The sequence below is a fragment of the Pelophylax lessonae genome, assembly GCF_965119305.1.
Source record: "Pelophylax lessonae genome assembly, chromosome: 9".
NCBI lineage: Eukaryota > Metazoa > Chordata > Amphibia > Anura > Ranidae > Pelophylax > Pelophylax lessonae.
In genome coordinates, this window is record NC_138776.1 from 262,705,072 (window position 1) to 262,731,179 (window position 26,108).

General features: G+C 44.2%; 3 protein-coding genes across 3 annotated transcripts in view; all 3 read left to right on the plus strand.

Moving 5' to 3' along the window:
* Window positions 1-23,108, plus strand: part of LOC309564427 (uncharacterized protein) — a gene marked incomplete at its 3' end in the record, with an annotated part of 34,742 nt that extends 11,634 nt beyond the window's left edge. The window contains exons 3-8 of the mRNA XM_082269057.1: window positions 129-226; window positions 355-517; window positions 22,028-22,125; window positions 22,241-22,388; window positions 22,505-22,593; window positions 22,878-23,108. Of these exons, the coding sequence (XP_082125183.1) occupies window positions 129-226; window positions 355-517; window positions 22,028-22,125; window positions 22,241-22,388; window positions 22,505-22,593; window positions 22,878-23,108 (827 nt within the window). The remainder of the gene's footprint in view (window positions 1-128; window positions 227-354; window positions 518-22,027; window positions 22,126-22,240; window positions 22,389-22,504; window positions 22,594-22,877) is intronic.
* On the plus strand, window positions 3,454-4,377 carry LOC309563881 (uncharacterized protein; the record flags this gene model as incomplete). The annotated part of the gene is made up of 1 exon (XM_082268517.1): window positions 3,454-4,377. One exon carries the CDS (start codon window positions 3,454-3,456, stop codon window positions 4,375-4,377), a length of 924 nt encoding a protein of 307 aa, XP_082124643.1.
* A 265-nt stretch (window positions 23,109-23,373) lies between the features above and the next one.
* On the plus strand, window positions 23,374-26,108 carry LOC309562782 (uncharacterized protein). The gene is made up of 2 exons (XM_082267086.1): window positions 23,374-23,511; window positions 25,035-26,108. The coding sequence occupies exons 1-2, from the start codon at window positions 23,379-23,381 to the stop codon at window positions 26,105-26,107; spliced, it is 1,206 nt and encodes a 401-aa protein (XP_082123212.1). The 5' UTR covers window positions 23,374-23,378; the 3' UTR covers window position 26,108.

Here is a 26,108-nt window from a genome sequence, read left to right on the forward strand (position 1 = left end):
TCAGTCAGTGTGTGTGTTTCCTACAGATGGATCCGGTAATGGGAACCCACCAGAGAGATGTCCCCGTCCTCTGTATTCCCGGGATTCCACACAGGAAGGTCACACCATCCCTCACCATCATCAGGTAGATGGATCCAGTAATGGGAACCCACCAGAGAGATGTCCCCGTCCTCTGTATTCCCGGGATTCCACCAAGGAAGATCACAACTATGCACGCTGTTACCAGGTTGGTTGGAGCATCTAGAATATGAACGTGACTTAACAATGGAAAAGAGAGTGTGAACCCTACAAAATATATAATTTCTGGTCTTGCATCTTAAAAACTTATATTTGCCAACCATTCTCTTGGTTTAGGGTGACGATCCGATAGATATAAAAGTTGAAGTTAAAGCAGAAGAAGAAAAGACGTATGTGACGGACGACCAGTCCATGCAAGAGGGCGCCATGATGATGCCAATTAAAGATGAGGAATCTTTTCATGGTTTGATGGAAAACCAGCCGCCCCTCACATCACCGGGTAAGAGGAGACTTTATTGTAAAGGAGAGAGCAGTACGGAGGGTCCACCTAGATCCCCCATCATCTGATAAACACATAGAAACAATGTATTCAGTCAGTGTGTGTGTTTCCTACAGATGGATCCAGTAATGGGAACCCACCAGAGAGATGTCCCCGTCCTCTGTATTCCCGGGACTCCACACAGGAAGATCACAGCATCCCTCATCATCATCAGGTAGATGGAGAGAATAGAAAGTGACTTAAAACTGCTTTAAATTATTGTATTTTATTTGGCTTTTTGTTATTGATGCTGATATTTAAAGCAGAGTTCCGGCCACAAAATCTCTACTTTCGATTTTTATGGCATCCGCTTCCTTATTGTCCCCTGTAAAAGATTTGGATATTATACTTATAATTGATAATATACTCACCTTTACTTCCACTTCCTCCTTGCTCGGCCTCGGCCCTCGCCGTCACTTCCTGTCCCGCAATGCGTCCTGGGAGCTCTTTCTCGTCGCTCCCAGGATGCAATGGGCAATGACGTAAGCGGCCGGCTGCTCCTCTCATCGCGTTATTTCCAAACAGGAAATGACGCGATGTTAGGCGGAGCTGCCGTCCCTATGGAAACCCAGTACTATGTCGATCGTATAGTACTGGGCATGCGCGAGATTTCGCGCTGGATTCACCGGCCTCCTCCCTCCAGAAGCAGGAAGCAGGGCAGACATTTCCCCACTAAGGACTCGTGTAACCCGGACAAAGATGGCGGCACTCTGCAAAAATTATATAAAGTAAGATTTTAGGATTGCCTAACTGTTATTTAACGGTATATACCAGGATTAGCTGATATATAAAGGTCGTGGGTCACTGTTTGGGAAGTATTAAAAAAAAAAAAACGATTCTGTGGCCGGAACTCCGCTTTAAGGATATTATTTCCATCTATATTCTTTATTCAGCGTGAAGAACTGGCAGATGTGAAAGTTAAGGTTAAAGAGGAAGAAGAAGAGACATATGTGAGTCCTGATCATCAGCCTGCGGAGGAGGTTGGGGTGACGAAGACAGTTAAAAAGAGAGAATCTTCTTTAGGTGTCAGCCCAGGTAAATATTCACCATAATTATCATAAAACCGCCTTAATTATCAGACCATTTTTCAGTTTTCATTGCTTTAATAGTTTGACTGACGTTTTGAGGGGGTGGAAGCGCCACACCAGCTTGTTCAGATTTTTTGAAAGATTTTTATTTTGTAACAGCAAATGCGTTTCGGGGGGCTCCGCCCCCTCCCTTCATCAGGGCTAAAAACTAGACCATAACGTTGGCATTGATTGCAACAGGAAAATGAAATATGGTGCACAGGCTAACAGGGTGGCTCTTTGCTGGCAATATATTTATTATTATTATTATTTTTATTGTTTTTTACTTTTACACTTTCCCCTTTTAATTTTTTTTTTTCACTTTTATTCCTATCAGAAGGAATGTAAACATCTCTTGTGATAGATATAAGGCATGACAGGTCCTCTTTAGGGAGACATCTGGGGTATTTAAGACCCAAGATCTCTCCTCTACCCTAGAAAGCATCAGATCAATAAAAAAAAAACTGATCTCTGCTTTCCATAAACTAAAATGGCAGTGTTTACATCTGCCAGAACCGGAAGTGACCTCATGATGTCACTTCCGTCTTCCCATGACCGTAGATGGATGGTCCCCAGCCAGCTTTACAGAAACCCGGCAGAACAGCCAGATTGAATCCAGGGCTTCCCGATCGCATAAGAGACTCCCCTACCGATGCCTGTAAAAGCAATCCAGCTGCTAGTCAGTTGCTGGGATGGCTTTTATGTTGTGAGTAATTGCTTGCTGAAAAGAAAGATACCAGGATGATGCCTGTAGCTGCATATAATGTCATATTCCCATCAAATGAAGAGGAGATACTATACACCATATGAAAGGTCCATCTCCATTCCTCAATATAACCTCATGTTCCCGACAAATGTGGAGGAGATACTGTACACCATATGAAAGGTCCATCTCCATTCCTCAATATACCGTAACATCATGTTCCCAACAAATGAGGTGGAGATACTGTACACCATATGAAAGGTCCATCTCCATTCCTCAATATAACGTCATGTTCCCAACAAATGAGGAGGAGATACTGTACACCATATGAAAGGTCCATCTCCATTCCTCAATATAACGTCATGTCCCCAACAAATGAGGAGATACTGTACACCATATGAAAGGTCCCTCTCCATTTCTCAATATAACGTCATGTTCCCGACAAATGAGGAGGAGATACTGTACACCATATGAAAGGTCCATCTCTATTCCTCAATATAACGTCATGTTCCCAACAAATGAGGTGGAGATACTGTACACCATATGAAAGGTCATCAATATAACGTTATGTTCCCAACAAATGAGAAGGAGATACTGTACGCCATATGAAAGGTCCATCTCCATTTCTCAATATAACGTCATGTTCCCGACAAATGAGGAGGAGATACTGTACGCCATATGAAAGGTCATCAATATAACGTTATGTTCCCAACAAATGAGGTGGAGATACTGTACACCATATGAAAGGTCCATATCTGTTCTTCAGTATGTCGTCATGTGTCCTGGAAGTGTGGTGGAGGAAGGTCCAACATGGTTTAGATGTATTGTATCCTTTATACGTAAGGTTTACATTTCTAATTTTTGTTATGATTGAACCCAATCCCATGCCGTAGCTCAGTGGCAATTTATAGAACTGTTGAATACCGGATATGAAGAATACTCACAACATTTATTTAAAATTTCTTTCAACAGATGGCCTCCGTGTTCGGAACTCCAATACCTCTGAGGGACTTTTTATCTTATCTCCATATTGTAATGTAGAAAATATTGTCCTCACGCAATGTTCTCCGGTAGTCCATTCCGTTATTTATAATCTACATCCCAGACCTGACCATCTGAAGCCATCAATGGACCCTTCGAATCCGAAGGAATCTTCTAATAAATCCCATTCTGTGACTCCAAAAATACATCTAAAATCTCAGAGTCCGGACGGATCAACCAATCCATCTCATCCCCAGGAATCCTCTTCAAGCCACAAAGGAGGTCACACCGGAGAGAGTTTATTTTCATGCACAGTGTGCGGGAATTCCTTCACCGAACTAGGAGAACTTTTTTTCCACCAGAAAACTCACAGGGATAAATGTGGTAAACGTTCTTTCTCATGCTCAGAGTGCGGGAAAATTTTCAACCAGGAGAGATTTCTCCTTAGACACCACAGGGTTCACACCGGGGAGCGTCCTTTCTCCTGCTTAGAGTGCGGGAAATGTTTTAGCCAAAAAGAAAACCTTCTTAAACACCAGAGAATTCACACCGGCGAGCGTCCGTTTGTATGCTCAGAGTGCGGGAGAAGTTTTGGTGAAAAACATAACTTTCTTAGGCACCAGACAATTCACACGGGTAAGCGCGCTTTTTCGTGTCTAGAGTGCGGGTATAATTGCCTCTTCAAAGGACAGCTTATTGCTCACCAGAGAATTCACACGGGTGAGCGCCCTTATTCTTGTTCAGAGTGCGGGAAATCTTTCATCGAGGAAAAATCATTTCTTACACACCAGAGAAGGCACACGGGCGAGCGTTCTTATTCTTGTCCAGAGTGCGGGAAAAGTTTCGTTGAGAAAGGCGACCTTCGGAAGCATAAGAAAATCCACACGGGTGAGCGTCCTCATTCATGTTCAGAGTGCGGGAAAAGTTTTGTGCATAAAGGGGACCTTGTTAAACATCAGAAAATTCACACAGGTGAGCGACCCTATTCATGTTCAGAGTGCGGGAAATCGTTCATTTATAAAGCAGACCTGGTTAAGCACCTCAGAATTCACACGGGTGAACGCCCTTAATCTTCTTCAGTGCGCGGGAAATCTTTTGGTGATAAACAGTCACCAGACAAGTCACAATCATGAACATCCCCATTCATGGTAAGAGTGTTGGAAATGTTTTATTCATAAAGAAGATGCTGTTAAACACCAATAAATCACATCCTTTTTCAAGATCAGAGTGTGGGAAATGTTTCATTCACGAATGAAGCCTTGTTAAATACCTTTTATTTAGTCCTTATTTATGGTCATTGTTTGGGAAAGGTTTCCCTGTTGAAACATCAATTCATAGAACTCATACAGGTGAATGCCCTTTCTCATGTTCTAAGTGTGGGAAATGTTTCATAGGGAAAGGAAAACTTATACATCATGGAAGTCACATCATTTAGCACCCCTTCTTTATCTTCAAAGTGCGGGAAATGTTTCATTCAGAAGGTAAGCTTCCTTTTACACCAGAAAAATCACACAGCTGAATGTCTACACTATATTGTCAAAAGTATTGGGACGCCTGCCTTTACACACACATGTACTTTAATGGCATCCCCAGTCTTAGTCCGTAGGGTTCAATATAGAGTAGCCCACCCTCTGCAGCTATAACAGCTTCAACTCTTCTGGGAAGGCCGTCCACAAGGTTTAGGAGTGTGTCTATGGGAAAGTTTGACCATTCTTCCAGAAGTGCATTCGTGAGGTCAGGCACTTGTGTTGGATGAGAAGGCCTGGCTCACAGGGGTTCTATCGGGTTGAGGTCAGGACTCTGTGCAGGCCAGTCAAGTTCCTCCACCCCAAACTCATTCATCCATGTCTTTGTAGCACTACTCCCTTGGGAGCTGCTGGTTACGGATTCCCCTGGGTTACCCTTAGCAACAACTGGACAATAAAGCATGTTCAAAGTACTCGGCTCTGTCAGAAAACAACAGTCCAGGGGTTTTGGTTTTTTGCATTTTTCTTTGAGAACTGGGACACTCCAACTTGAATAACTATGCACAATTTTTCTGGGACTGCTGAATAACTGAATGCGGCAAGGCCGCTGCTTCACCTTGACTATGCATTGAAGAAGTATTCAGATAAGCTGTACTGTACTGTAGAATACTCTTCAGGGCCCTTCCCGGTACCCCCTTTGTTCCTAATCTTCAGGGTTCTCTACACGGCACCCCCTTTACTGTAACTCTCTGTGTGAGCTGGCCCCCTGATCCCCTGACTTTGCTGGAGTGGTCCCCCTTCCTGGGCAGACCCTTTGGCAAGTCCCTTAGTACTCACGGACACTGTTTTTACCGAGCAGCTCCACCGTCAGCTTCACTGGATCCTCTGCAGCTCAGCTCCCCACCTGGTTCTCTAGGCCGACTGCCTAAGACCACCTTCCTCACACACAGCAAGAGAAGAGACAGCCGTCTGCCTCCTCCTGGGACTCTGTTCCCGCCAAAGACGCCCTGTCACATGTCCCCTCAGCCTTTTTTAAGCAATCCCAGAATGCATTGCAAGAATGCCCTCCCACTGGGACTCCCACAGAAGCCAATGTGTCACTGGCTGGGTTTCCTCCACTGTCCAACAAGCTCCCTCGTTGGATTCAGTGGGGACACTCCCTCAGAGCCAGTGAATCACACCTAGAAACATGTAACGGGCAACCTAATAGATCAGGCTCCCCTGATAAGCGGAAGGAGCAATAGATGCTTTTGCCTAGCACCTACCTACCTAGGAGGGTGCTACATCTTTATGGACCTTGCTTCGTGCACTGGTCCAAATCATTTGGTGGAGGGGGGATTATGGTGTGGGGTTGTTTTTCAGGGGTTGGGTTTGGCCCCTCAGTTCCAGTGAAGGGAACTCTAAGGCATCAGCGTACCAAGATATTTTGGACAATTTCATGCTCCCAACTTTGTGGGAACAGTTTGGGGGTGGCCCCTTCCTGTTCCAACATGACTGCGCACCAGTGCACAAAGCAAGGACTTTTAAACGATAGAGATGGAATATCAACCAAAAATCCAGAAAAAACACATGATACAAATGTTTTAAATTAAGTTGCAGTTCAGTGAGTAAAATAAGTATTTGATTTTCAAGCAAAACACCACTTCGTAGTTGGTGGAGAAACCCTTGTTGGCAAACACAGAGGTCAGACGTTTCTTCTAGTTGGTGACCAGGTTTGAACACATCTCAGGAGGGATTTTGGTCCACTCTTCTTTACAGATCTTCTCTAAATCCTTAAGGTTTCTTGGCTGTCGCTTGGCAACTCGAAGTTTCAGCTCCCTCCATAAATTTTCTATAGGATTAAGGTCTGGAGACCGACTAGGCCACTCCAAGACCGTAATGTGCTTCTTGAGCCACTTCTTTCTTGCCTTGGCGGTATGTTTTGGGTCATTGTTATGCTGAAAGACCCTTCCATGACCCATCTTCATTTTTCCTTGCTGAGGGAAGAAGGTTCTTACCCAAGATCTTACAATACATGGCCCCCATCTATTGGCCCCTCAATGCGGCAAAGTCAGTCTGTACCTTTAGCAGAGATACAGCATTGTGTTTCCACCTCCGTGTTAGATTGTAGGGATGGTGTTCTTAGGGTCATAGTCTCCATATTTCTTCCGCCAAACGCGACTAGTCCCCCTCCTCATGAAGGCACATTTACAGTCATGCCAATGAACATCTAAATTCTTCAGAGAAGGTTTAGGAGAAACTTAGTGCTGTGATTAGATGACCCCAAAAGTGAACTCTATATAATAACTCGTGTTTGGAGGTAGAAAAATGCTGACTATGACCCTAAGAACACCATCCCTACAGTCCAGCACGTTGGTGGAAACATGAGGCTTTGGGGCTGTTTCTCTGATAAAGGTACAGGTCGACTTTGCCGCATTGAGGGGCCAATGGACGGGGCCATGTATTGTGGAATCTTGGATTAGAATCTTCTTCCCTCAGCCAGAACACTGAAGATGGGACATGGATGGGTCTTCCAGCATGACAATGACCCAAAACATACCACCAAGGCAACAAAGGAGTTGCTCTAGATGAAGCATATTAAGGACATGGAGGGACCTAGTCAGTCTCCAGACCCTAATTCTATAGAAAATTTATGGACGGAGCTGAAAGATGCCAAAAGACAGCCAGGAACCCTTAAGGATTTAGAGAAGATCTGTAAAGAAGAGTGGACCAAAATCCCTCCTGAGATGTGTGCAAACCTGGTAACCAACTACAAGAAACGTCTGACCTCTGTGCTTGCCAACAAGGGTTTCTCCACCAACTACTAAGTCAAAATTAGAGATTCTTCATTTCTTTGGAAGTGGGAAAACTTACCAAATCTGCCGGGGATCAAATCATTATTTTCCCCACTGTATGTCAGCTGATTTCGAAGGATACATGAAGCCGCTACAAATGCCACATTGGATATTCCCATCACCGCCATCTTGGTTCTCCTTCGCATGGTCACATTGATGGGCTTCATGTAGCGCTATCCCCTTGAGGTTTGCTGGTAAGTGTATGTTCTTCTGTGCCGCTTTGACCCTGTGAACCGTCTAGCCCTCCTGACACTCTAGGTTCAGACATATTATATATACAATATGAATAAGTTTTAACTTTACTCAAAAGAAGAACTTGCAGAGATGTATTAGTCAACTAGACCCTGGATAAACAGCCAGGGCTCAGTTGAACCAACACCGAAAAAACTCTGAGAAACAGGTTTTAATAACAAATAATGACATCAATAAACACAGTCTCTGGAAATGTATTAATGGATCTCTTTAAAACTATATATTGTTACGGAAAAACACTCTGGCAAAAGGGGAACCCTGGATCGGCCTACACTACCCGTATCCTCGAGAGATGAGATAATATCGATACGAGTAACGTGTCCCCTTTAGGAGCAATAATGTGACACTGTTCTACCTGCAAGGCCTTGCTAATATCTTCATCGGCAGTTGGAGCTCATGAAACAGATAATTCCCAATGTGGCACAGTGTATAGCAAGCGATGCAGAATAGTTGAATATGATCATAAAAGATCCTGTAACTGATCCAACTGTAGGGTGTCTGCGTTCAGTGTATCAAGAACTGGAGTAAATGTTATCTGAACTCTGATGTCCATCACAGAGAGTCCTGGAAGCACAGGCCATGGCGATCCTCCACACTATGTAGCCCCGAGATGGCAGTGCTCTGCTGTCTCAGTGAGTCCCGCCGACTCCATACGATCAGCGACGCTGCAGGGATGTCTGCGATGCAGCAATGAACATCCATCTCCCCAGGTGATGGGGGGTGGGGGCTTTGCCCTGGCCCAGCGCTTTGTCCCAGCCTGGCCGCTCCGGCCTGCGACCGGGCATCGCATGAGCCTGGCCTGACCCCTCCCGGCGCCCGAGGGTCCTTCGACCCTCCGACCCAGCCCCTGCCCCTTCCTTTGGCCTTCGTCCGCGTGGTCCCTTCCTCCTTTAGCCTCTCTCTGGGGGGTCCTTCGGCCTCCGGCCTGCCCGTCCCTTCGGCCTCTGCCCACAGGGTGCTTCAGCCTCTGGCCTGCCCCGTCCCTTCGGGCTCTGCCCACAGGGGGCTTCGGCCTCTGGCCTGCCCCTTCCTTTCGTCCTCTGGCCACGGGGTCATTCAGACTCTGTCTGCGGGGGTCCCCCAGCCTCTGGCCTGCCTGCCCCTGCCTCCAGCCTCCCTCCACGGGCTCCTCCAGGCCTCGGTATAAGATGAAAAAGTACAGCGCTATATAAAAAAAATTTATATAAAGTGCTTCATAAACCTTAAAGTGACAAAGTGCTTCTTGTGATATACATTAAATTAGTATAAATATCTCACAATATTCAAAAGTGCATGAAAAAAAGTGCCTGCCCCTGCCTCTAGCCTCCCTTCCACGGGCTCCTCCGGCCTCTGGCCTGCCCCTGCCTCCAGCCTCCCTCCACGGCTCCTCTGGCCTCTGGCCTGCCCCTGCCTCCCTCCACCGGCTCCTCCGGCCTCTGGCCTGCCCCTGCCTCCCTCCACCGGCTCCTCTGGCCTGCCCCTGCCTCTAGCCTCCTTCCACAGGCTCCTCCGGCCTCTGGCCTGCCCCGTCCCTTCAGGTTCTGCTATCTCTCTCTCTGCATAGCAGACCGATGTGTACACGATGGATCCCGGGAAGCAAGAGGGCGCAGGCCTGTTCAGCAGATCCTTTTATAGTCTCTCCCAAGATGCTCTCTTGTAATCCACAGCTTGCTGGGAAATGCAGCAGTACAGTCATAGCCCTACAGAGGACTACAATTCCCATAATGCCTTCCTCCCAGTCTCAGCAGTATGATGTATGAACCCTGAAACCAACACTAGAGGGATACAGAGACAGTCTGAAGGAGCAGAAAGTAAGCCTGCATTATCAGATAATGGTAGTCCGCTCCCAGCTACATTCATATTTTCACAGTCATTATGTTCATCATACAGATACAGAAGTCCTCCCCATCATTGGCTGGCTGAGTAGATCTTGTGATCAATCCCTTATTAGGTATCTCCTGTCAAGCAGAGGGATTACGTGCGGTTAGACAGATGATTGTCTCCGGACGCAAGCTACTAGTAGAGAAGGGTCAGTGGGGAAGGGCCCGCTAAACTGGTGATCAGTAGAGAAGGGCCTCCCCACATTGCTGGTCAGTGGAGATGGGCCCTCTAAATTGAGGATCAGTAGAGAAGAGACTCCTCACTGTGCTGGTCAATGGGGAAGGGCCCTCTAAATTGGTAATTAGTAGAGAAGGGCCTCCTCACATTGCTGGTCAGTGGAAGGGGGCCCTCTAAACTGGTGATTAGTAGAGAAGGGCCTCATCACATAACTGGTCAGTGGAGAGGAGCCCTCTAAATTGGTTATCAGTAGAGAAGGGCCTCCTCACATTGCTGGTTAGTGGGGAAGAGCCCTCTAAATTGGTGATCAGTAGAGAAGGGCCTCCTTACATTGCTGGTCAGTGGAGAGGAGCCCTCTAAACTGGTGATTAGTAGAGAAGGACCTCCTCAAATAACTGGTCAGTGGGGAAGGGCCCTCTAAACTGGTGATCAGTAGAGAAGGGCCTCCTCACATTTCTGGTCAGTGGAGAGGGGCCCTCTAAACTGGTGATCAGTAGAGAAGGGCCTCCCTACATTTGCTGGTTGGTGGAGACGGGCCCTCTAAACTGGTGATCAGTAGAGAAGGGCCTCCTCACATTGCTAGTCAGTGGAGAGGAGCCCTCTAAATTGGTTATCAGTAGAGAAGGGCCTCCTCACATTGCTGGTCAGTGGGGAAGGGCCCTCTAATTTGGTGATCAGTAGAGAAGGGCCTCCTCACATGTGCTGGTCAGTTGAGAGGGGCTCACTAAACTGGTGATCAGTAGAAAAGGGCTTCCTCACATTACTGATCTCCAATTTAGAGGGCCCTTCCCAACTGACGGTAATTTGAGGAAGCCCTTCTCTACTGATCACCAGTTTAGTGAGCCCCTCTCAACTGACCAGCAATGTGAGGAGGCCCTTCTCTACTGATCACCAATTTAGAGGGCCCTTCCCCACTGACGGTAGAGAAGGGCCTCCTCACATTGATGGCCAGTGGAGAGGGGCCCTCTAAACTGGTTATCAGTAGAGAAGGGCCTCCTCACATTGATGGCCAGTGGGGAAGGGTCCTCTAAACTGGTGACCAGTAGTGAAGGGCCTCCTCACATTGGTGCTTAGTATGGATGAGTAAACCCGAGCAGAATTACCTTCACTGGATGTTTACCAAACCCATTGAGAAACTCACAAAGTTGATGTATTTAGTATCTATTTATTTTACCTCATTTTTTAATTTGTCCAAAAAATCGGGAATTAAATTTATGTTTGTGTTCAGTAAAATTATTATTTTTCAAAATATTTTATCTGTAAATATGGCTTTAAAAAACAGTTGTACAAATATTGACCAACATAAAAAAGGTTGAAACCTCCATATTTGTATTCTACATGGCCTCTGAGTTCGTCATGTTCGGGGGTTTTAAGTGTAGCCAAGAAAACAGATTTTAACGTGTGAGAGAAAAATGAAAGAAGAAATTATTCTAGAGGGGAAATGGTTAGGTTGGATACAATGTCGCAGAGCTGCAAGCTTTTGGGACAACCCTCCATTTGCCAATTCGTTTTTTTGGGGGCCACAGAATTTACTATATACTTTTTTTTTTTTAATTTTGCAAAAAAAAATGAAAAAAACAAATTATTGCCATTATTGATTTTTATGGTTTGGATTTTAACCACTTTACCGCTGCTCACTAGAGCTCTACTGCGGAAAAGTGGCTCAATAACGTCTGGCGACGTAGACCTACGTCGCCAGACATTCCCCTCTCTCCGCGGCGCGCGCGCCGCCGGAGGCTCGCTCCTGCTGTATTCAGTCACAGCGGGAGTCGGGCCAGGGGAGGAGTGGGGGTGATCACTGCTGCTCTTCCCCGATCGTCGGGGAATCGAGTGTGGAGATCCGCCCGCTTGTGTAAACAAAGCGGGCGGATCTCCTAAGTGACAGGCAGGGTCAGATTGCAGGGTTCAGCATAGCTGAACCTGCGATCTGTCCCTGTGTCACTCAGTCACCTCCCCCCACACACGTCAGTAAGCACCAGGCATACATTAACCCCTCCCTCTCCAATAAAATTAACCCCTTCCCTGCCAGTGTCATTTTTACAGTAACAGTGCATATGTATAGCACTGAAAATTTTGAAAAAATATTGCTAGAGATGAAGTAAAAAGCACCACATCCCTATAATTAATGGTAACTACAATGAAGGGGGCAAGAATGGGACTTTAAAGGTGCAAATGATGGAGAAAAATCTGAATTCTCAAAAATTGTACATTTTATTGAACATAGAAAGTGAGGACGGGGGGGCGTGGCTTGACGCGCAACGAGGATGGCTGCCTAGGGAAGGAGCTCCGGACCCACACCGGCTCTAAAACCACTCTGCGGCCGCTTATCTCGCTTCATATGCGCTACAATGGGCAGAATTAACAAGCCGATCTCCCAGAGCAAACAATTCAAGTCCACCAAGGCGGTGAACGGCAAGATCATCGCCGACATCTTCAAGTCTCAAACCGCGGCCCGGAGGAACGCACCAGGCACCAAGATGGCGCGGAGACAACAGCAGGAGGAGGAGGAAGAGTTCGATGCGGACTCAATCGCTGCCTCGGAGGACACAGTAAGTGACTCCCCACACACAGACAGGCAACTTACCCTCAACGACATGACCGCTATAGCGGCGGACATAAAAGGGTCTTTCGCAGCGGCCATCACAGACCTAAAAGCTGACATAGTCAGACTCCATGAGCAAATGGCGGGGGTAGAGAGGTCAGGCAAACACAGGGACAAAGCCATTAAAAGGCTAGAGGAAGTTACCAGTACCCACTCTAATCACCTTATCGCTATAAACAGGCACCTCGAGGATTTGGACAATCGAGGGAGAAGGAACAATATAAGGGTTAGAGGATTGCCTGAATCAGTGGAGGGGGGTGACATCAGGCGGGCTCTGACATCCATTTTCAATAATCTATTGGAGAGGCCAGCCGAATCCCCTATAGAGCTGGAAAGGGCACATAGAGCTCTGAGACCAAAAGCCCCTGATCCCGCCCCTCCTAGGGATGTAATATGCTGTTTATTGAGCCATTCTCTCAAAGAAGAAATCTTGCATAAGGCGAGACAGAGTGAACAAATCTTTTTCAACGAGACCCAGATACAACTTTTCCAAGACCTGTCTCCGATCACGTTGAAAAACAGGAAAGCGGTCAGACCCATCTTGGATGTGCTAAGAGAGAAGAACATCCCCTACAGGTGGAAATATCCATTTGCAGTGCAAGCCACATATCGTGGTAAACAGTACTTGCTGCGCACTCCTGAGGACTTGCCCACCTTCTGCAATAATCTGCAGACCGATCTGATCGCCCTGCCGGATTGGTATGCTGAATTCCTCCTACCTACCACCCCGCCCAATCTCTCCAATGATCCTGGATCACCTAATGATCACAGATCCCCTTTCGCTAAGAGCAAGAAAGCAAAAAACAAGGGGAATCATCCTCCCTTCTCCTCCCCGCCGAAAACTCCCAGATCTAAAGATCACAATTGAGAGACGCTGATCCATACTTCAAAAGAAGGAACTTGCAATCCATATGACGGACACTTTGTTCCCTGATGACTTCTGAAGACCGGAATCCTCTTCTGACTCAGGGTTCTCTTCTGACCCTCTGCTGACAAAGAGATGTTATTAACCTGTGTCATCTTCGAGGAGGATATTATTGCACCAAAAAGAATATATGCTACATCAGGATAACATGAGCACTGGGACACCTTTTTTAATTGTTATCTGCTGAACTCATCTCTGGAGCTCTTTTCCCTTGACCCACCCACATTTATAGCAGGTGGTGTACAACCCTCATATGTTGCTGAGATCCTCCGGACGAGCACAGCAGAAACTTTTGGGTTATAGACAAAGTCTCATGATGAAGATCCTGATGATCCTGGAATACTTGACTGATCAAACATTCCTGAACTGAACCCTGGAGGTATTTGTGTATCGGTCTCACCTGCAGCTTGTAGGCAATGACCCATCTCTTCCCCCTGCTTTCCCTTTTTTTTTTTTTTTTTTTTGAAATTTGCACTTATCTAATGACAATTTCTGGTCTACATATCTTTTGCAATTTCTTTCTTGACAAGATCCAGTCTCAGTTGTCGGGAACAATTTACCACTCCCAATGTGGTACACAATGTGGGGGGATTATTCCAACTTGGGTCCACCCTACCTGTGTCAGTTATTATTGCAGGTTCCCTTATTGGCCCGTTTTACGTTACATTTGGCCGCAGAGTCCATATTTCTTTGTTGTTTTATTATGCATTTGTTCACTGAGTCGTTTTGTGTGGGTTTGGACAGGTTGTCCTATAACATAGAACTTTTTTTTTTCTAGAATTTTTGGGACGCCTCCTTTTTGCGTCTCCACCATTGTCCCCAAGAGACTTTTTTATACGTTGTCTTTTTTCTCACAAAGCATTACTGTATTTTGATACTTTCAGTATAGAATTGTCTACTGATTAGTGGGTGTCTGGGCTTCTCCCTCAGACATCAGCTTATTACGGTGTTTGTCTTTACTTCCTTCCTCTCTGTATTTCTCATATTCTTTTCTTTCCTTTACTATCCCCAGTCCTTATCTCCCCATTCCCCAAGATCCAATTCCCCTCTCGAGATACAAACATGGCTTTCTCACACCTGGGTAGAGATCCCTTGATTGTATCTCATAACATCAACGGTCTTAATACACCTGAAAAGAGAAAGAAAATTTTAATCGAACTCAAAAAGAGTAATGCAAAAATAGTCTTCCTCCAGGAGACTCATTTCAAACACAATTCTGTCCCTAAAATGACGGATAAACACTTTATCAAGATGTATGCTGCCTCAAATCCTTTGGCTAAAACCAAAGGTGTGGCCATTCTGATGAGTAAAAACGCACCGTTCACGGTCGAAAACCAATATCTAGACCCCGAGGGTAGATTTATTTTTCTGGCTGGTACACTCAATGGGCGTCCATGCACGCTTGCTAATGTCTACTTTCCGAACAGGGCGCAAGTGTCATTCTGTTACAAAGTAATTTCAGAACTTAAAAGTTTCGCAACGGGATGTGTAATCCTGGGGGGGGACTTTAACATCCCTTTGGACCCCCTGCAGGATACCTCCTCTGGTAAAACTTGCATTGCATACAAACGTCTGAAAAAAATTAAGGAATTGTTGAGATCCCTAAATCTGGTCGACACTTGGAGAGCCTTACATCCCACAGAAAAGGATTTTACTCATTACTCGGCCCCTCACGATAGTTACGCGAGAATTGACCACTTATACATCACCCAAAGAGATCTACCGGATCTGTTGGAGGCCGAAATTGGGATTGTCTCAATATCTGACCATGCCCCAATATCAATCTCCATCTCACCAAGCACAAATTGCAAACCCATGTTCAATTGGAGATTGAACCCCGCCTTGCTAATTGATCAGGAGATCAAGACAAATATCCAATCTACCCTAACGAATTATTTTCGCGAAAATATCTCTCCTGAGACCTCCCCGATCACAATTTGGGAGGCTCACAAGAGCGTGATTAGGGGGGAATTTATCAAGTATGGGGCCAGGAAAAAGAAAGAAAACAATAAACGCATATCTGAACTAGTGACTAATATTGCCCTCCTAGAAACCCAGCACAAACTTTCACTAGCTAAGACCTTACACAAAGACCTGCTCGAGCGTAGAAAAGAATTAGCTGACATTTTGACTAAGAAAACCAAAAGATCCCTATATCTAAGTAAGGCGATCTATTATGAACATGGGGATAAGAGTAGCAAATACTTAGCGAGAGCACTTAAAGACCTACAGACTGCGTCACATATCCCGTGTATCAGAGACAAGAACAATAAAAAGTACCATGATTCTAAGAACATTGCACAGGCATTTCGCCTGTTTTACGAAAAACTGTACAACCTCCCTCCTCAATCTCGCCCCCCTAACTTGACGGGACCTAGGGACCTGCTTATCCACCAATACATCAGAGATAGCGGCTTACCTATCCTCGAACATTCAGACATTCTAGAGCTAGAGAAAGACATTACCACAGAAGAAGTCCAATTGGCTATAAAAGATCTGAAAAATGGCAAGAGCCCAGGACCGGATGGCTTGACTTCCCAGTACTATAAAACCTTTGACTCTACGTTAACGACCCCTCTCACCAAAGCACTAAACGTCCTTTCTAAACGATCTAGACCCTCTGCAGAATTCCTCACTGCACACATAACGGTGATCCCCAAAAAAGAAAAAGACTCAACGGATTGTGCAAACTACAGACCCATCTCACTCTTAAACATTGACGTTAAGCTTCTTGCCAAAATATTAGCCAACAGACTGAGACCCCTACTCCACCTTGTCATTGGACCTGAACAGGTGGGCTTTATGCCCGGCCGCGAAGCAAGGGACAATATTATAAAATCGCTAAATTTGATACATGAGGCACGTGGAAATGGCTTGGAAGGCCTGGTTCTATCCACAGATGCCGAAAAGGCCTTTGACAGGGTGGCCTGGGATTACATGCTAGCCATTTGTGAGCACATAGGCCTGGGTAATAACATGATGACCTGGATTGGGTCCCTCTACGTTGACCCTATTGCGAGGATCAAGGTTAATAATATACTTTCTTCCCCCATTCATTTGAAAAATGGAACGAGACAAGGGTGTCCTCTCTCTCCGATTCTCTTTATCTTAGCCCTTGAACCCCTAATTAGGCATGTGAATGCAGAATCGGCAATTCATGGATTCAGAGTCAGAGATAGAGACTATAAAGTCTCAGCCTACGCTGATGACTTACTTTTTTACATCACCCAACCTCATATCTCTATACCCAACCTGAACCTAAAATTTCGCCACTTCCGATATTTGTCCAACTTTAAGATTAACCACTCCAAATCTGAGGCCATGGATATCTCCCTGTCAGATGATCAAAAAAAACTAACCCAAAGTAACTGCCCCTACAAATGGGAATCCAGATCCATCAAATACCTGGGTATCCAACTCACCCCGCGTGTTGAATCTCTATTTGGAGCGAATTTTACACCACTTCTGGGGGAAATGAATAAGGACCTTCTTAATTGGAATTCCAAAAATTTCTCCTGGTTCGGAAGAGCCGCAATTTTAAAAATGGTTATCCTACCTAGGTTACTCTACCTGTTCCATGCAATCCCCATCAAAATTCCTGCTGTCTTCTTTAAAAAGCTCACTTACACTCAGAGACAATTCATTTGGGCTCATAAAAAACCCAGAATCAACATCCTCAGATTACATTCACCCAAACCAAGAGGCGGCATAGGGTTACCAAACTTCCTCAAATATTACCACGCCACCCATATTACCAGAGTAGTCGATTGGCACTGCCATGCCCAGCAAAAAGATTGGGTGGAGTTGGAAAGATGTTGCTCAAAGTTCCCAACCCAAAACTTAATCTGGTCAGATCCTACCAATTATCCTGTCGAAGTCAGACTTCATCCATTAATATCCACCACACTCTCCATTTTTAATAGACTTGCCTCTGAATATCAACTGGTCTCCAACCCAGGTCCTATGACACCAATCTCTGACAACCCAGACTTTCTACCTGGCATTGCCATGGATTGTAGGGATTCAAACACTCCCTCATCAGATCGCACCCTGCGGATAAAGGATTGTTTCCGAGGAAACAACCTAATGTCCCTCAACGAATTTAACGAGACCAAACCAAAAAATTATACACTCTCCTTTTGGAAGCACCTTCAAGTCCACGACTTTGTCCGGAATCACAAAAACAGATCAGCTCTGACTAAACCTTTAACGGCCTTCGAAAGGCTTTGCGGAGACCAATCACCATGCTACAAAACCACCTCACAAGCATACCAGTGGATCCTGTGTACCCCAACACGGGCACCAGACAAATATAAGAAACTATGGGAGAAAGACTTGGACTGCTCAATATCAGAGAAGAATTGGGAAAAAGCTTGCATATTTACGCACAAATGCTCACTGAGCACGAGAATCCAAGAAACGGCCTTCAAAATTTTAGTTCAATGGTACATTACTCCGGTGAAGCTACATGCTTGGTCTCCGCGACGCTCAGATCGCTGTTGGAGGTGTCTGAAACAGAGGGGCACTTTCGCGCATTTATGGTGGTCTTGCGACTTAATAAGGACATACTGGTCCAAGATTATTAATCTTATCAAACACATCACAGGCACCTCTATGGTCCTTGATGCTGCTTGCTGTTTACTTCATGTAAATAATCTCTCGTATAAAAGCTATAAACACTCCTTAGTCAGACACCTACTAAATGCGGCCAAAGCGGTCATACCCCTCCAATGGAATACGCAAAACACTCCCATTACCAAAGACTGGGCGGACAAGGTGAAACTTATATATGACATGGAAGAGACCATCGCTATTAAGAAGGAATCGGATGCTGACTTCCATGAAACTTGGAGACCCTGGGTACTCTTCACATTGTCTGATGATTTTCCCAAATTGATTACATATTAAATAGTGTTAAGATGAGGCTACACAGCCTTCTGAATTATTGACCTTTGTTTACCGAATATTATATCTGGTACATGACACCCAACCTGACTGCTTAGGGATGCTCGTTTCAGAACTCCCTACCCCCATACTCACCTCACCCCTTCTATCAATTTCTCTTTTCTCTTTCTTTATCCCTTTCCACTCTATCTTCCTTCCTCTTGGCCTCTATGGCCATCTGGTGTAGTGGTTCTTTCCCTGACTACACCAGTACCGGTTGATTTGTTGACTGTACGAGACTTTCAGGACATAATTCTTGTCAAATATGTCATTCAACTTTTATACTGAAACGTCTGTCTGTATTCTTTCATGATGTTTTACCAAAATGCTTACATTACTATTTTTCATTGTTACAATCTTATTCCTAAATAAAGCTTTTATTGAATTAAAAAAAAGAAAGTGAGGACAAGACAATACATCAATATTAAAATTGGTAAAATCAAGAAAATGCACTCGAAAATATCAACTCTACATGTTTTGCCATCTTCATAATAGCTTCTTCAGGAGTTTTCATAGATATTTCTCGAGAGTGAACATTTCTTCAAATGACCTGAACCCTTTCTTATGCCGGAGGTGGAGGCAACACAGGTGATGCAGCCAAAGCAAGCAGAAAAGGGGGGAACCGAGACATCCAACCTCTTAAAGTTGACCCATAGAGAGGGTGATAGCCAAGCTGATTTGGATAAATAGAATGTGCCGGTAATTCACTGGGTACCCCAATATCAAAGAAGCAGGGAGGGAAGGCAATATTCCCTTAAAATCCCCAAGTGGGAGGTATCCCCAAAAAATTGCAAACTGGGCACATGGATTATCATGCAGTATTTAGAAAATGCACCGCCATTCAAATTGAAGGAATTTTCCAATAGTGCGCTCAATGAGGGAGACGCAAATAGTCTCGATGTTCGTGTGTCATTCCCCGGTGGTCTAGTGAGTACTGTATAGCACTGATTACTGATTACTGCAGTAATGTCACTGGTCCCCCCAAAAGTGTCAAATATGTCAGTCAAGGGTCCGATCTGTCCGCCGCAATGTCGAAGTCCCGCAAAAAAAAACGCAGATCGCCGCCATTACTCGTTAAATAAAAACACCAAAAATGACATAAATCTTTCACTTAGTTAGTAAATGCAATAACTTTTGCGCAAACCAATCAAAATACGCTTATTGTGATTTTTTTTTACCAAACGTATGTAGCAAAAAACAAATTGGCCAAAAATGTAAAGAAAATTTAGATTTTTACATTTTTTTGGGGGGAATTTCATATAAAAAATGTGAAAAATATTGTTATTTTTTTCAAAATTGTCGCTTTTTTTTTTGTTTAAAGCGCAAAAAGTAAAAATCGCACAGGTGATCAAATACCACCAAAAGAAAGCTCTGTTTGTGGGAAAAAAAGGACGTAAATTTCATTTGGGTACGGAGTCGCACGACCGCGCAATTGTCCGTTAAAGTCGCACAGTGCCGAATCGCAAAAAGTGGCCTGGACGTAAGACAGCAAAATCCTCCGGTGGTAAAGTGGTTAATTTGTATGGTTTGGATTGTAACTTGGATATTATACAAAAAATAGAGACAATTGTGTACCTTCTGTCATACTTTTGTTTTAGTTTGCACTAACATACAATTTTTCAGGACAAGTTTTCGGAGTATGTCCTCTTCATCAAGGTCCAATCAGTACTGATTACGGCTACAATCACCTCAAGCATACAAACAATAAAAAATTTGAAGCAGTGATCAAAGAAATGAAAAACAACGTAGGCTGCAGATTTTATTTTCTCCACATGGAGGAAATTCGACTTATTTTCAGTGGCCCGCTGAAACAGGAAGTGATGTAAGGCGCAAACAGGAAGTGATTGCTCACAAAAAAAAAAAAGAGGAATTTCCGAGTGAGAGGTTACGAGGAAGTAGAGAGGAGACATTGGTGGAACTGGCAGCAGAGGAGGTAATAAGATATTATTTTATATTTACACCCAGTAACCCTCCCGTCATGTTCTGGCCTCTTCCTCCATAGTCACTGTGACGTCTTTTATCCCCAGCGAACCTTGCTATTCACACAAAGATATATATTTCGAGTTACATGAACTGTCAATAGCAACTGTTTATAGACCAGATACATCCTAAATATAGAAACATTTATCCAACTGTCAATCCAGAGCCTCTGGTTTATAGACCGGATACATCCTAAATATAGAACCATTTATCCAACTGTCCATCCAGAACCTCTGGTTTATAGACCGGATACATCCTAAATATAGAACCATTTATCCAACTGTCCATCCAGAGCCTCTGGTTTATAGACCAGATACATCCTAAATATAGAACCATTTATCCAACTGTCCATCCAGAGCCTCTGGTTTATAGACCGGATACATCCTAAATATAGAACCATTTATCCAACTGTCCACCCAGAGCCTCTGGTTTATAGACGGGATACATCCTAAATATAGAACCATTTACCCAACTGTCCATCCAGAGCCTCTGGTTTATAGACGGGATACATCCTAAATATAGAACCATTTACCCAACTGTCCATCCAGAGCCTCTGGTTTATAGACCGGATCCATCCTAAATATAGAACCATTTATCCAACTGTCCATCCAGAGCCTCTGGTTTATAGACCGGATCCATCCTAAATATAGAACCATTTACCCAACTGTCCATCCAAAGCCTCTGGTTTATAGACCAGATACATCCTAAATATAGAACCATTTATCCAACTGTCCATCCAGAACCTCTGGTTTATAAACCGGATCCATCCTAAATATAGAACCATTTATCCAACTGTCCATCAAGAGCCTCTGGTTTCAAATAAATACATTACATGTAAAACCTGTAATATCACAAGCTTTCTGAGATGTCCATAATATGGAGCAGCTTTGTGCAGACATTATTCATCCCAGTACAGTCCATATAATTTTCAGTTTGTTTTCCATCTACAGAGAGAAGTGTCCTGTATGGATCACATGGAGATGGAGGAGGACCAGGATCACTGTATAACAAAGATATTAGACCTCACCATGGAGATCATCTACCTACTGACCGGAGAGGTGAGGAGGATTCTGGGAGGGTCACATGACATCACTCTTATCTCTATTAATAAAAACATATGTAACCAAAGATTTGATGGATTTTGAAGGTGTACATAGAAGTAGTTGTGACTGTCAATTTTTTAAAGGATTATGAAATAGCAAAGAAGACTTGTGCAGAGCGATTGGCATACAACTATCAACATGGGACGTCCCCAAGCAGTGCACCTCCACCCTATTTTCAGAAACCAGGGGTAAAATACAAGCAGAAGATTCTAGAAGTCACCAAGAAGATGATGGAGCTGCTGACAGGAGAGGTGAGCGGTGCCGGGAATTCTGGGACATTTTCCAGTAACAGACAAGGGATGTGTCTGGATGGTGACTGTATCATTGTGTGTGTCAGGTTCCTATAAGGTGTCAGGATGTCACTGTCTATTTCTCCATGGAGGAGTGGGAGTATTTAGAAGGACACAAGGATCTCTACAAGGACGTCATGATGGAGAATCAGCCGCCCCTCACATCACCGGGTAAGAGGAGACTTTATTGTAAAGGAGAGAGCAGTACGGAGGATCCACCTAGATCCCCCATCATCTGATAAACACATAGAAACAATGTATTCAGTCAGTGTGTGTGATTCCTACAGATGGATCCAGTAATGGGAACCCACCAGAGAGATGTCCCCGTCCTCTGTATTCCCGGGATTCCACACAGGAACATCATAATTATGCCCACAATTATCAGGTTGGTGGGATGGAGCAACTAGAATATTAAGTGACTCAACCACGAAAGACCATGTGTAATAGATATTGATATTGCATTATGAAATCTCTTGTTCCTAAACATTTTCAATAATTAGGGCAAAGATCTGATGGATTTAAAAGTTGAGATTAAAGCTGAGGAAACGAGTGATCAGTCCATGGAGAATGGTGAAATGATGGTGCCAATAAAGGAGAAGGAACCTTTTCATGCCAGGATGGAGAATCAGCCGCCCCTCACATCACTGGGTAAGAGGAGACTTTATTGTAAAGGAGAGAGCAGTACGGAGGGTCCACCTAGAAGCCCCATCATCTGATAAACACATAGAAACAATGTATTCAGTCAGTGTGTGTGTTTCCTACAGATGGGTCCAGTAATGGGAACCCACCAGAGAGATGTCCCCGTCCTCTGTATTCCATACAGGAAGATCACAACTATGCACGTTGTTATCAGGTGGGTTGAAGCATCTAGAACAGGGATTCCCAAACTACGGCCCTCCAGCTGTTGCGGAACTACACATCCCACGAGGCATTGCAAAACTCTGACATTCACATACATGACTAGGCATGATGGGAATTGTAGTTCGTGAACAACTGTAGGGCCGTAGTTTGGGAATCCCAGATCTAGAACATGAACGTGACTCAACAATGCAAGATAGGGTGTGAACCCTACAAAATATCGTATTTGTGGTCTTGCATTATTAAACCTTATATTTGCAAACCTTTTTCTTGGTTTAGAATAAGGATCTGATAGATATAAAAACTGAGGTTAAAGTAGAAGAAGAAGAGATGTATATAAGTGGTTATCAGTCCATAGAAGAGGGTGCCACAATGGTTCCAGTTAAAGAAAAGGAATCCTTTCCCGCCATGATGGAGAATCAGCCGCCCCTCACATCACCGGGTAAGAGGAGACTTTATTGTAAAGGAGAGAGCAGTACGGAGGATCCACCTAGATCCCCCATCATCTGATAAACACATAGAAACAATGTATTCAGTCAGTGTGTGTGTTTCCTACAGATGGATCCAGTAATGGGAACCCACCAGAGAGATGTCCCCGTTCTCTGTATTCCCGGGATTCCACACAGGAAGATCACACCATCCCTCACCATCATCAGGTAGGTGGAGAGAATGTAAAGTGACTCTAAACTTCTTGCAATTATGATCGACCGTATCTTCTTTTTGATATTGATGCTGAAATTTACAGATGTTATTTTTAAACAATTTATTTAGCATGAAGAAATGGCAAATATCAAAGTTGAGATTAAAGAGGAAAAAGAAGAGACATATGTGAGTTCTGATCATCGGTCTGCACGGGAAGTTGGGGCGAAGGAGAGAGTCATAGAGGAGGAATGTTCTTTAGATATCAGCACAGGTAAATAATCATAATAATACCCCTTCATTATCAGGCCATCTTCCAGTTTTCAGTGCCATAACGGTTTTAATATACAGGTCACTGCAGAGACCAGACTGAACTGCGGTATACAGGAGAGTATGGGTAGATGAAAGGGTTAGCTACGATCCTACAACCTTTAATGTCTGCTGCCACTGTAGAAGTAATAAATGCATGATTTATATATAAATTTTGTTCTCCTTTCTCCGAGGAAGGGGCAGGTTCTTCAATGTAAACAGAAAATTGGTCATCACAGGGTAGAGAGCTACTCGGATATGCTCTGTACACTGTTTGTGAATCGAGTCATCAGATGATGGCTTGGTTCACAGCCAGTAACAGGTCCACTGGCTGAAGGTGATATCTCCATTCATCAATATATTGGCACGTTCCCGACAAATGAGGAAGAGATACTGTACAACTTATGAAAGGTCCATCTTCATTTTTCGACAGAACGTCATATTCCCAACAAATGAGGAGGAGATACTGTACACCATATGAAAGGTCCATCTTCATTCCTCAATATAACGTCATGTTCCCAACAAATGAGGAGGAGATACTGTACACCATATGAAAGGTCCATCTCCATTCCTCAATATAACGTCATGTTCCTAACCAATGAGGAGAAGATACTGTGCACCATATGAAAGGTCCATCTCCATTCCTCAATATAACGTCATGTTCCCAACAAATGAGGAGGAGATACTGTACACCATATGAAAGGTCCATCTCTATTCCTCAATATAACGCCATGTTCCCGACAAATGAGGAGGAGATACTGTACACCATATGAAAGGTCCATCTCCATTCCTCAATATAACGTCATGTTCCCAACATATGAGGAGGAGATACTGTACATCATATGAAAGGTCCATCTCCATTCCTCAATATAACGTCATGTTCCTAACAAATGAGGAGGAGATACTGTACACCATATGAAAGGTCCATCTCCATTCCTCAATATAACGTCATGTTCCCAACAAATGAGGAGGAGATACTGTACATCATATGAAAGGTCCATCTCCATTCCTCAATATAACGTCATGTTCCCAACAAATGAGGAGGAGATACTGTACACCATATGAAAGGTCCATCTCCATTCCTCAATATAACGTCATGTTCCCAACAAATGAGGAGGAGATACTGTACATCATATGAAAGGTCCATCTCCATTTTTCGACATAACGTCATGTTCCCAACAAATGAGGAGGAGATACTGTACACCATATGAAAGGTCCATCTCCATTCCTCAATATAACGTCATGTTCCCAACAAATGAGGAGATACTGTACACCATATGAAAGGTCCATCTCCATTCCTCAATATATTGGCATGTTCCCAGCAAATGAGGAGGAGATACTGTACACCATATGAAAGGTCCATCTCCATTCCTCAATATAACGTCATGTTCCTAACAAATGAGGAGGAGATACTGTACACCATATGAAAGGGTTATCTCCATTATATAAAGAATACCTGTAACATTCTTTAAAAATTTCTTTCAACAGATGGACATGATGTTCGGAGCTCCAATACCTCTGAGGGACTTTTTATCTTATCTCCATACTGTAATGTAGAAGATATTGTCCTCACACAATATTCCCCTGTAGTCCATTCGGTTATTTACAATATACATCACAGACCTGACCATCTGAAGCCATCAATGAACCCCTCGAATCCGAAGGAGTCTTCTAATAAATCCCATTCTGGGACTCCAGAAATACATCTAAAATCTCAGAGTCCGGGCGGATCAACCAATCTATCTCTTCCCCAGGGATCTTCTTCAAGCCACACCGGAGAGGGTTTATTTTCATGCACAGTGTGCGGGAATTCTTTCACTGAACTTGGAGAGCTTTTTTTACACCAGAAAACTCACAGAGCCAAACGTGGTAAACGTTCTTTCTCATGTTCAGAGTGCGGGAAAGTGTTCGATCAGGAGAGATTTCTTCATCGACACCATTTAACTCATACGGGCGAGCGTCCTTTCTCTTGCGCAGAGTGCGGGAGATGTTTTAGTCTAAAGGAAAATCTTCTTAGACACCAGAAAACTCACACTGGTGAGCGTCCGTTTGTATGCTCAGAGTGCGGGAGAAGCTTTGCTGAAAAAAATAACCTCATTAGGCACCAGACAATTCACACAGGTAAGCGTCCCTTTTCATGTCTAGAGTGCGGGTATTCTTGCCTTTTGAAAGGAGACCTTCTCACTCACCAAAGAATTCACACGGGTGAGCGCCCTTATTCCTGCTCAGTGTGCGGGAAATCTTTTAGTGAGAAAAGATCATGTCTTACACACCAGAGAAGACACACGGGTGAGCGTCCTTATTCGTGTCCAGAGTGCGGGAAAAGTTTTGTTCAGACAGCAGACCTTCGTAAGCATAGGAGAATTCACACGGGTGTGCGCTCTTCATGTGCGGAGTGCGGGAAAGATTTCATGCATAAAGGAGACCTTGTTAAACACCAGAGAATTCACACGGGTGAGCGCACTTATTCATGCTCAGTGTGCGGGAAATCGTTTAGTAAAAAACAGTCACTTCTAAATCACGACGCAATTCACAATCAGGATGATCCCCATTTATGTTAAA

Bases quoted from the DNA above. Each gene is read 5' to 3' on its own strand.
- LOC309562782 (XM_082267086.1), top strand. From the start codon at position 23,379: ATGGCAAATATCAAAGTTGAGATTAAAGAGGAAAAAGAAGAGACATAT. The intron at 23,512-25,034 runs GTAAATAATCAT...TTCTTTCAACAG, and splicing joins TTCTTTAGATATCAGCACAG to ATGGACATGATGTTCGGAGC.